This window comes from Chionomys nivalis, chromosome 1 (genome assembly GCF_950005125.1).
Source record: "Chionomys nivalis chromosome 1, mChiNiv1.1, whole genome shotgun sequence".
NCBI lineage: Eukaryota > Metazoa > Chordata > Mammalia > Rodentia > Cricetidae > Chionomys > Chionomys nivalis.
The window spans coordinates 111470711-111482789 of NC_080086.1; the positions used below are offsets into that span (position 1 = coordinate 111470711).

At 44.4% G+C, this 12079-nt stretch overlaps 1 protein-coding gene across 4 annotated transcripts in view; it reads left to right on the forward strand.

Annotated features, from left to right (window-relative positions):
* Positions 1–3994: 3994 nt before the first annotated feature.
* Positions 3995–12079, forward strand: part of Akap8l (A-kinase anchoring protein 8 like) — a 36068-nt gene continuing 27983 nt past the window's right edge. For all 4 annotated transcript variants that reach the window (XM_057769609.1, XM_057769617.1, XM_057769626.1 and 1 more), the window contains exon 1: positions 3995–4110. In XM_057769609.1, coding sequence (XP_057625592.1) covers positions 4098–4110 — 13 coding nt within the window. In that variant the 5' untranslated portion in view covers positions 3995–4097. The remainder of the gene's footprint in view (positions 4111–12079) is intronic.

The following is a 12079-nucleotide window of genomic DNA, read 5'->3' on the forward strand; positions in this document are numbered from 1 at the left end:
GGCAGGCAGCCAGTGTGTGTTTTTCTGTCAAGTGGACAGGCTGGCATTGGCTGATAGTGGGGCTGGGGATCAGGGTTATGCCTGGCCAGAGTCCCCGGGTTTCCCTGCTGGCCACCGAATTGACCAGACATGACTGGGGATAAATCCAAGTTCTCTGCTGTTGGCCCATGATACTGTGGGTGGTGAGGGGCTCTGGTTACCTGGGAAAGTGGCTCCCCTGAGTGGGAGGAACCAGGGCTCTGGTTGGCTGGTCTGGGAAGGGAGCCAAGACAAAAGGGCTGGTTGGCTTTAACCAGCAGCAATAACATCTTCTGGCACTGGTCCTATTACCAGGGAAGGGACTCCTTGTGGGTGTTGGGTAGAAGCACACATCTGTTGGCACTTTGGGTGGGAATGAGATTGCAGAGTTGGGACTCGGCTGTCTTTAAGATAGGACTTTAAATGCAGTGCTGGGGACCCTATCCCAGGTCTTGAACATATCACACAACTGTTATTCCACTCGTTACCTCCCTAGATCCAAGGTAAACGTCAAGAAGAGACATATGAACCCAAATAACAAGGAGGAAAGGAGCTTTGTTTTTGTTTTAATAATTTATTTGGTTTTTCAAAGCATGGTTTGTGTAGCCCTGGCTGACCTGAAACTAGCTCTATAGACTAGGCTGGCTTTGAACTCAGAGATCTGAATGCTGAGATTAAAGATGTGTGCCACCCCTACCTGGCCTTATTTAAACTTCTACAATTTTTCTTTCTTTTCTTTCTTCCTTTCTTTTTTGGTTTTGTTTTTTCTGTTTTGCGAGACAGCCGTGGATGTCCTGGAACTCACTTTGTAATCCAGGCTGGCATACAGAAATCTGCCTGCCCCTGCCTCCTGAGGGACTAAAGGCCTGCGCCACCAGACCTGGCTTCTTGATCATCTAATATTCATTGAATATTTCTGAGGTGATAAGATTCTGTTGGCTCCTACTTTTTTATCCCGTGTGTCTTTTTCAGTTCATCATTTTCACTAACTAGCCAAGTGCTGCCAAGTGAGAATGATGTCATGGGGTGTGGACAGTAGTAAGTCCTTACCCAACCCTTTTTTTCCCCAGCCTTTCCTACTGTGCCTCTCTGCTAGGGGAGGAGGGTTTAACAGGCTGCTCTGTCAAGCTTGCAGGGGTGGTATACTTGACTCAGGTGTGTTCTTTTTGGTGGCTGGTCTCATCATCCACTGTCACTGGTCATATACAAGACTGGGAAAAGTGGGATTTCTTATGGTAAGAACTGATCCAAATATGTTTCTTTAGCACTTGCGGGAGTGGAAAGGTGGGAGTGGTTAAGACAGGGTTTCTCTATGTAGCTCTGGCTGTCCTGGAACTCTGTCTACCAGGCTGGCCTTCAACTCAGTGATCTGCCTGCTTCTGCCTCCTGAGTGCTGGGATTAAAGGCATATGCCACTACCACCTGGCTAAAATCAATTTTTTAAATATTAAAGCAATAGAGTGGATTTTGAAAGATCCAATGACAGTAACATGGGAAGGCCTTCCTACCCACTATGACACTGATGGCTGTCTTTGTGCATAGTTAAAATGGAAAGGTTTTCTTTTCTTTTCCAAGACAGGGTTTCTATGTGTAACAGCCCTAACTTTCCTGGAACTAGCTCTTGTTGAACAGTCTAGCCTCGAACTCATAAGAGATCCACCTGCCTCTGCCTCCCAAATGATAGGATTAAAGGTGTGCACCACCACCATGCAGCGGAAAGGTTTTCTTTATCCATTACAGTACACTGATAGAGTTGTCTTTCTGCAAGGTTCACCTACCATTCTTACAATGGGGACCTTTTCCTAAAACTCACGAATGTAACAAATCTCTGCTTAAATGACTGTAGTCTTAAAAGAAGCAGCCTTTAGCCTTTGAATGGCTTGAGCTCAACCCACGAGGACATCAGAAATTAAAACCCTGGGTGACATGATGGCTATGGCAAATGCCACAAAGTCAACTACAGGATTTAGAGAAGATATCATGGGGCCTTACTTTATTTGGATGCCAGTGAGTGGTACCCCAAAGTAGTAATAGGACATAAAGCAGACCTCTACTGCATGTTCTGAGTTCACATGCAGAGTGTACTTTCTTCCATGGGGCAACAAGGTCTGCAAAAGTAAGTTTGGAGAGGGAGTGTTATCCAGACATATCCTTGATCAATGGTAAAAATAAGTTCTTGTTAATCATATACTTCTCTACCCCCATTCCCCATCTAAATTTCGGATAAGCACATTTTTGGCTATCCTATCAACTGTATTTCAGCATGTTTCTTTGAAGGATCTGGACTTTTAAAGACTGCTATTAGTACTACCCCTAAAGAAACTGGTAACAAGGACTGAGAGATGGCTCAGTGGCAAAGAGGACCTGGGTTTGGTTCCCATTACCCACATGGCAGCTCACGCCAGTAACTCCGATCCAGGATATCCAACACCCTCTTCTGACCAGCTCAAGCATTAGGCATGCATGTAGTTGCATGACATTCAAGTGAAACATACATAAACCTAAAAAAAAATACAGCACCCTACTTCAAAATTTCCCCAAATCCAAAAGGGTTCATGAGTCATAGAAGCACAACTTGATGCAGTTTCCCACATGTTAAGTTTTATTTACAGTGCCCTCCCCCCCCAGGAATTATGAGATGTCTCATGGTGACTTTCAACACAGCCAGGCATGGCACTTAGAACAAGGCTGGTGGTTACTAGGCTGTGTTTTTTGTTTTATGGAACTGAGCCCAGGTTCTCATGTGAAGTATTTGTAATAATACGTGATGCATCTAAATACATTGCATACATAACAAATACCATACACAAACTTTTATCTGAACAATTTTTGAGACAAAGGTGATCCTGGCTAGCCATAAATTTGCTATGTAAACTAAGCTGTGCTTGCACTCACAGAGATCTGCTTTCCTCTGAGTGCTCAAGTTAAAAGAATGTGTTACCAAGCTCAAATATTAATTTTTGAAACAAGGTATTATACTCACAGTGTTCCTCCAGGCTCAGTCTCCCAAGTGCTGAGATTACAGGTGTGAGCCACTATGACCAGGCTTTGTCTTTTAAAATGCATCTTCTATTCTGCGGTGTTGGGGAATCTCACACAGGCCTTCCATACATGCTAGCATAAAGTGCTCTACCGCCGAGCTACATCCTCAACCCTTACAAATACTAAATTTTTTTTTTTTTTTTTTTTTTTTTTTTTTTTTTTTTTTTTTTTTGGATTTTTCGAGACAGGGTTTCTCCGTAGCTTTTTGGTTCCTGTCCTGGAACTAGCTCTTGTAGACCAGGCTGGCCTCGAACTCACAGAGATCCGCCTGCCTCTGCCTCCCGAGTGCTGGGATTAAAGGCGTGCGCCACCACTGCCCGGCCTTAATTGTTAATGTAATGCTTAATGAGAAAATATTTACTTCGTGAAACTGGCCCCAGCTCTTTTTCACCTCTTTGAAACAGGGTTTTAATGTAACCTGGAGTGCCTTAGAACTCATAATTTGACCTCAAACTCGAGACCATTCTCTGCCTCAGGCCCCTGTGTTTTGGAATTACAAGCCACCTACTACACGTGACCAGGTTCATTTATTTAAACATGTAATTTTTGTCAGGACCCTGTTTGGCAGTTAGATCTTAATTTTCTCATTTCAGCGTGGCTTTATCATTCTCGTTTTGGAACTGAAGGCCAAATGAATACATGAACGGATTCCGCTAGCATTTCAGTGGCAGGAGGCCAGCGAACACGCACCCGGAGCCCGCCACGCGTGGGCTTGGGCCGCTGGGTTGCACGTAGCCCCTCCCCTCCGTCCTACCTGTCCGTCGGTTCCGCTTGGCCTATCAGCTCAGGCTTTGATCAGCAGGAGGCGGGGTCGGGGCGGGGCCATCAGGGGTTGGCAGTGTCTCCAACCACTGTTGCGAAGAGGTGTAAAAATAGACAGCTCAGCAGCCCAGTGGACGTGAAGTCCGAGGCTGACACGAGCCAGTGAGATCAGGGGGCGGGGCCGGGCGTGTGTGGAAGGGGCCCCCAGAGATTGTTGTGGCGTCAGATGCGCAGAGTAGCGGTGTCGGTCCACAGCTTGGGTGTTCGCTGTCGCCATGAGCTACACAGGTAGGCCCAGCAGAGTGAAGGGGGCGCTCCGGACCGGGGAGGGACAAGGACCGGCCGAGTCACGCCTCAGTCGCCCACGCCTCCCGTGGTGTCGCGGTCACTGCCCTCTCCGGTCACAAAATGGCGCCTCAGGCCCTTCGCTTCGGGGTCGCATCCTTCAAGCCCCGGCTGCCAGTGACCTCAGCAGAGCATCCCGGTCTCCCGGCTGCTCGAAGCCATGCTTGCCTTCTGTGACCGTAGGCCCCGAGCCCCGGCGTTAGGTCTCAGCTCCCACCGCCTACGTCCCTGGCTAGTGCCCCCACGGACCTCCAGGTCCTAAGACATAGCTTCTCAGGCCTGAGCTTTTGAGATTAGTCCGTTGTCTCGGCTGCTATCGCCATTGCCTCCCGCGCACTGTTTCGGTGCTAAATGTCGCGGATCCTTACCCAATGCCACTCCCCTCTTCATCTGGTCCAAAGCTAGGAGAAGCGCCAGGCCCCAGGGGGATGATCAGTAAATAAATGAAGGATCTGAGCTATGCAGGGAGCTTTAGGGACCGAGCGTGAACCTTGGCGAGGAATGACTATTTTCTACATTAATTCCTTCAACTCACCGAGAAAGTGATGAGTAGGTACTGGGAATACTGACTGAAAATTTCTTGAGCAGCTTATCGGCGAGGGCAGGCGTTAGTAGGCTCATAAATGAGTGCACGCTGTATTCCTGGGCCCTGGGTATCCTGAAGGGATTCAGAGTTTCGAGGCCTCCGGGAAGAGGTGAGGTTTAAGAAGAGATGTAAGCAGAATAAGAATAGCTGGCCCAACAACGTCCTGGACTGGAACCACCTACCTCCTTAGATCTCGCTAGGGAGATGAGTGGTATCTGAGCAAAGAGGAAGGTGGGTGATGTGCAGGATGAGGAGGTGTGGAATATGCTTAAGTGATTGTCAATCATTCCTGGGTAAGTTGCCAAGGCTGCCTGGGTATGCCTTGGCAGTGACCCATGAAACTTATCAGTCAACACCTTAAAGCCGTAGACAGCGCCTCACACTTCGCTGGAGGTATTTCAGGCATGAATTTATGTGGTTGCTGGGTAACCCACATTCTGCTAGGAATATGGCTTTGAATGAACCTAAGCAACGGGCTTCTGTATAGTCCCCTTATGCTAGTCCTTGGTTAAGAGCTCGCCAAGAACCTTGGGTTTTCTAACAACCGTCCCCTAGGCCAGTGGTTCTCAATCAGGATGAATCTGCCTGCCTCCCACCTCCCAGGGGGACATTTGACAATGTCTACAGTCCTGTTTTGTTGTCTCATCTTAGCGTGTGGAGGGGGCTGGTATGCAGTGCTACTGACATCTAGTGGATAAAGGGTAGGGCTGCTTGCTGTTCAGTGTCCTGAAGTGCCTACTGTGGCTTCCACCACTTTTTTTTTTTTATACTAAGCAGCTGAGGTTATGTAGGAGCGTTGGGCGGTTTTGCAGCGATATTGGAAAGGAAAATCATTAAGTAGAACTAATGCTTAATGTCTCTAGAATTAAGATGTAATTCTCTTCACCAGGTCTGTCCATGACTTGAAAATAGTTCTGCATTTAGAAGCAGGGCTATTGAAAAACAAGAGGATGAATGATTGTATCTTATGGGATAGCTTGATAATGGAGCATTTGTTTTTATAAATGAGGAAACCGAATTAGTTCACTAATGGTGAAGTTTGAATTTCAGCTTCAGATCTTGTAGGCTGTAATCCTGGGTTTTGTGGGCACTGAAGTAGCCAAGCTAATGAGATAATGGTTGGTTTCCCTTTCCTCTGACTAAACTAAAAAGCCAGCTGTAACTTTATACTATGGTTCTTTCCCTTTAAAGATGCTAATCAGGAAGCTGGTCTTTGTGTCTTAGAATCCCAGCACCTGAGAGTTAGGAATGTAAGTTCAAGATTGGCCTGGGTGACATTAGCTGTCTCAAAAAACAAAAACCCAAAAAAGGTTACTAAATTCAAAGATATTTTAAGACACTTTTGTTAAGAGCCTTACATTATAGCTTGTACTGACTTCCCATCTTAAAATGAGCCTAGGCTGGCCTTGAACTCACAACAGTCCTCCTGCCTCATCTTCTTTTGTATTGAATTAAGTCACTTTAATGGAACTTAGAGGCTAAGTCCTGGAAGCTTTGAAGCATATGCCACTGTTATTATGTGTATACCTATATTGGGGTATGTGCACATGTGTGTGGAAGTCAGATCCTCTGGACTTGGAGTTATAGGTGGTACCTATATTTGGGTATGTACGCATGTGTGTGGATGTCAGATCCTATGGAGTTGGAGTTACAGGTGGTACCTATATTTGGGTATGTGCACGTGTGTGTGGTGGATGTCAGGTCCTCTGGAGCTGGAGTTACAGGTGGTAGGGAGCCAATATGCTGGTGCTGGGACCCAAGCTCAGCTCACTGCAAGAGCAGTGCATTCAGCTCTGGAACCCATCTCTAGTATGAAATGGGAAGGATGGGAACAGGAGAAAAACTGCAGGAAAAAAATCTCGAATCAGCCCTTCAAATGTCTGACATAGACTGATCTTTTTATAGAACACTTATCTCACAGTATCACTGTGTTCGTGATGCCACAAGTACTGTAGCTGGTGGTTCTGGGCCAGATTACATTTAAGGTGACAGTTGTCGCCCCCACCTCCAGCATGACTCAAGCTCCTGTATCTGGCAAATTAATTCTAGCTATGGTTGTTTGCCACATGGATTGCTCTGTAGGGCCATGAGAAGAACCCTAACAATATGGCATCTGTTTTTCCACAGACTAGAAATAATCCAAGAAAGAACATACCAGAAGTCACAAAAGTCAGTCATTTCTACATGACTTAATGATCATACCAGCTACCTCTGTTTCTCTGGAGTGGGGGTGGGGGAGACTACATCATCTGTGGAAGGCAGAATCGTTGCAGTTCATCTCAGAGGTGGTCTATCAGCATCCTTCTCCATCTCTCTGTATTTGCAGCACTGGGGATACAACCTCAGGGCTTTCTGCATGCTTGACAAGTACTCAATGTATGTGTGTCTGTCTGTCTGTCTGGTATCAGAGATATGGGTTTGCCCCACCGTCAGTCCCTATCTTTAGTTTTTTTTTTTTTTTTTTTTTTTTTTGTGTGTGTGTGTGTGTGTTTTGGTTTAGGGAAGAAATAAGACTCTCTTATGAGTAAACATAGACCCTTTGGGGGCTGAAAAGAAAGCTCAGAGGTTTAGAACACTGGCTACTGCTCTTCCAGAGGTCCTGTGTTCAATTCCCAACAACCACATGGTGGCTCACAACCATCTATGAGATCTGGTGCACTCTTTTGGCATGCAGGCAATACAGGCAGAACACTGTATACATAATAAATAACTCTTAAAAAAATAAATCATTTGCTCTGCAGTTTTCTTACTGAACTTAGAATGTGTATCTGTCACTATGTAGTATTTCATTACAGTTGCAGTATACTCAGGCTTCTGTATCTGTGAGCTCTGTTTGTGGGTTCAGTCCATAGAGGATTGAAAATATTTTGGGAAGGGTGTATCTCTACTAATATTTCTACTAACAATGTACAGACTGCTTGCCATTGTGCATTAAATAATAAACAGCATGACTTTATGTGTAATTTACATCATGCTAAGTCTTATAAGTAATTAAAGATAACTTAAAACATATAGTGGGCATTTTATTTTTTTAAAAAAATGCATTTAACTTTATTTTATATGCATTGGTATAACAGTGTCAGATTCTCTGGAACTGGAGTTTCAGACAGTTGTGAGCTGCCATGTGGGTACTGGGAACTGAACCCAGGTCCTCCAGAACAGCCAATGCTCTTAACCACTGAACCATCTCTCCAGTCCCTACAGTGGGCATTTTATAAAAGCGACTTCAGCATTTGTGAATTTCCTTCCTTTGAGTGAGAGGGCCTGTTCTGGAATAAGTCCCCAACAGATAACTGACAACTGTACTTAAATGTACTTGAACTTGTATGTTCCAAGCCTGGGAGCACAGGCTTGTAATTCGAACATCTGCAAGGGTTACAGAGTGAATTTGAAACCTGTCTGGGCAACTAAGCAAATATATCTCAAAATGCAAAGTAAATTAAAAAGAGGACTCTAGGTACAGTGCAGTGATGGGGTGCTTGCCTAGTAATCTACCCACCACACCATCGTGCATACCTGTAATCCCAGCATTTGGGAGATGGAAACAGATTAAGGCTTTGAGGTTATGTACCTACACCCTACTTAGCAAACCAAATCAGGGCTGGAGATATGGCTCAGTAGTGGAGTCCAGGTCCCTGAATTAGGTCCTTACCCCGGGTGGGGGTTGGGGGGAACACCTTGAAAAGAAAACACATTACATAACTGGCTGTGATAATCTATACCTGTAGTTCCAGCTATTATAGATCAAGCAATGTAGTGAGACTGCAAAAAAATTACCATATTTATGTAATATACATAAAGCCTGGGGGCATTTTGGTGGCAGTGCTGTTATAGTCATAAAAAAAAAAAGTGGGTAGAATACATTATCCTGATTATTTTCTATAAGTGAACTCCCCCGTGAATATTTTTGTGTTTAGTGTGTGTATGCACACATATGTATACAGGTGTGGTGTAAAACAGAGGTCAACTTTGATGTCATTTTTCTAGTGCCAGCTACCATGTTTTTTGTTTTGTTTCGTTTTTTGTTTTTTGTTTTTTTAGCAGGGTCTCATTAGCCTAGAACTTCCTGATTGCACTGAGCAGACTGGTAAACAAGCCCAAGGATTCACCTGGTCGTCCTCCCCAGGGAACTGTCCCACCATCCCTTAGTTATATACCCCTGTGTGTATGGGGCTGATACTCAGGTCTCCATACTGGGGCAGCAAGCACTTTACTAACTGAGCTATTTCTCCAGCCTTGCTTTCAGTGACTTTGTTGTTTTGTTTATTTAAAATTTTATTTTATTTATATGTATCTCTGTGCATTTATGTTTATTGTGTTTGTGTGAGTATATCAGATATGTGTATGAAGGTGCCCCTGGAGACCAAAAGAGGACATTAGATCCCTTGGAGCTGGAGTTAACAGATGTGTGTGAGCTGCCTGATATGAGTTTTATGATATGATCCTTGTCCTCATGATTGAACAGCAGTTTCTCTTAAATCCTAAGCCATCTGTCCAGCCCCTCTATGTCTGTGCACCACTATATGAATGCCTGCCCTCTCCTTTTTTTTTTTTTTTTTTTTTGGTTTTGGTTTTTTGAGACAGGGTTTCTCTGTAGCTTTTAGAGCCTTTACTGGAACTAGCTCTTGTAGCCCAAGCTGGTCTCGAACTCACAGAGACTCACCTGCCTCTGCCTCCCGAGTGCTGGGATTAAAGGTGTGCACTACTACCGCCTGGCGTGAATGCCTGCTCTTAAAAGTGTGTCAAATCCATAAAACTATAGTTACAGATAATTGTGAGCCACCCCATGGATTTTTGGATTAAACCCCTGTTCTCTGAAAGAACAGGCAGTACTCATAACCACTAAGCCATCTCTCCCATCATCCCCTCACCTCGGTGTTTCATATAGACAGTTATTAAATCATCAGTACTTGAAATTTAAGCATCTTGGGAAGGCTCTGGACCCCTGGAGGGAAAACTAATTGAACACAACCTCTTTAGGGAGAATAGCAAAGAGTCAATCTGTGTATTTGTGTTTTCTCCTTCCTCAAAGCCGGACTCTATTCCTTCCATGGACAGTAAAGCTGAAGCTCAGTCCACAGTTTTATTTGGAGCCCTTGCACCTGGATGTATTTGAAATTCCAACTTGAAAAAGCATGGTGTCTTCTCCTGGGGTCAGGGTGGTACCCTGTAATTAAATACACTGGGGACTAGGATATAGCTTAGTGATACATTGTTGACATACCAGAGGTATCATCCCAAGGCCACAAAGCATAAGCCTTATTAATTTTGCACCACATTCATAACAGTATCCATTCTTGCAGGTCCCAGTGTACATTTGCTCACATTTGCAGAGGGTGCTTGCATGTTCATGAAGTGTAGTGAAATGATTTTTCTGACCTCATCCCTGTTGTTTGCTGCCTAGCTCTACTCTGCCCTGTCACAGGCCAAAGAAGAACAGGCTTCTCTATTTGTTAACCAATAAAGGCAACACATATACAGAAGGACTTCCCACACCACATCCCCAGTTCCGAGAATCCTTGATTTGCAGAACTTTTTGGACTTGAAAAGGACATACCTTTTAAGAACTTTGGACAAGGAATGGGCTCAGCATACTGGCTTTGATGAGGATGACATGAGATGTAGCTAAAGCATCCACCAAGGAAGCACTTGTTCAGTGTTCATTAATGGCTGTTGTTGCTATGGTTTTTTTTTTTTTTTGGAGGGGGGGGAGCAGTATCTCACTCTGTATTCCAGTGCCTTGAACTCATGGCAGTCTGCCTCAGCCTCATGAGTGCTGGTTCTTAGGCTGCAAACCTTCTTCTGAACAACTATATAGGAATTTGTACCCAGATGGATGGTATTTAACATATGTTTTTGTTGGAAATGTTTTTGTTGAAAACACTATCATTAATTTTGAGTTATGGACTTAGTGGTTCTTAATCATTATTTCAACACTAAGTATAAAAAGATATACAGGATATTAGACAAGACCCCTCTATTTAAATTAGGCATGCCTAGAACTCAACAATCCTCCTACCTCCGCTTTCCCAGAGTATAGGGTTACAGGTGTACGTGTGTGGCTTCATAGTGACTGCTGCAGAGTGGGTGAGTGTCCGAGTGTCCCTTATCCAAATGCTTACGACCTAAAGTGTGTTGAGGGAACTGCGGGCTACGTTCTTGCCATCCAGCTCCCGGCCGCCTGGCTAGCTTATGCTCCGAAATAACAACACACAAACTTCATTCTTTTAAACACTGCTTGGCCCATTAGCTCTAGCCCTTATTGGCTAATTCTCATATCCCGATCAACCCATCTCTAATAATCTGTGTAGCACCAGTCTTATCAGGAAAGACTCAGCATGTCTAACCTGGCGGCTTGCTTCATCGCGTCTGGCTCTGAGAGGAGCTGCCCTGCATCTGAGCTCACTTCCTCTTCCTCCCAGCATTCTGTTCTGTTTACTCCACCCACCTATGTTCTAACCTATGAGGGCCAAGCAGTTTCTTTATTAATTAACCAATGACCTTCCTCCATCAAAAGTACTTTCAGATTTTTTTTTTTATTTTGGAATATCCCTAATGATGCCTTGGGTAGGGCCCAAGACTAAACAGTAAATCATGTATGTGTCACATGCACCTTGTACACATAACCTGAAGGTTTTTGTTTTAGTTAGTTTTATTTTTGAAACAGGGTCTCACTGTGTAGCCCTGACTGGCCTGGAACTTTTATGTAGACCAGTGACCTTGAACTATAAAAGATCTCTGTCACTAAAATGAACTCATCACTCTATCCTCAGTCTCCAGAGTGATGAGTTCAAGATCAGCTCAGAGTACATACAGAGATATGTCTTTAAAAAACTAGGGGATGCCAGGTGGTGGTGGTGCATGCCTTTAATCCCAGCACTCAGGAGGTAGAGGTAGGCAGATCTCTGTGAGTTCAAGGCCAGCTTGGAGGCTTATGCTTGTAATACCTAGTACCTAGGAGACTGAAACAGGAAATATGAGACAAGTCTGGGCTATAGAGTGAAACCTATCTCAAAAAACAAAATAGTCAGGCAAGGAGACAAGATTTTTTGACATTAACATAATTTTAAAACTAACCCCGCTTTTGTTTGAAATGAAAGTAACTGAATAATTTAGGTACTCATTCACCACAATAGGCTAGAAACTTAAATGTTTATACTTTTTATGTAGTACTTGTAGCAAGTTAGACATGACTGTCTTTCCATTGGTTGTGTTCAGAGGTTTACTTAAAGTATGGAATCTTGCTGGACAGTGGTGGCGCACGCCTTTAATCCCAGCACTCAGGAGGCACAGGCAGGTAGATCTCTGTGAGTTTGAGGCCAGCCT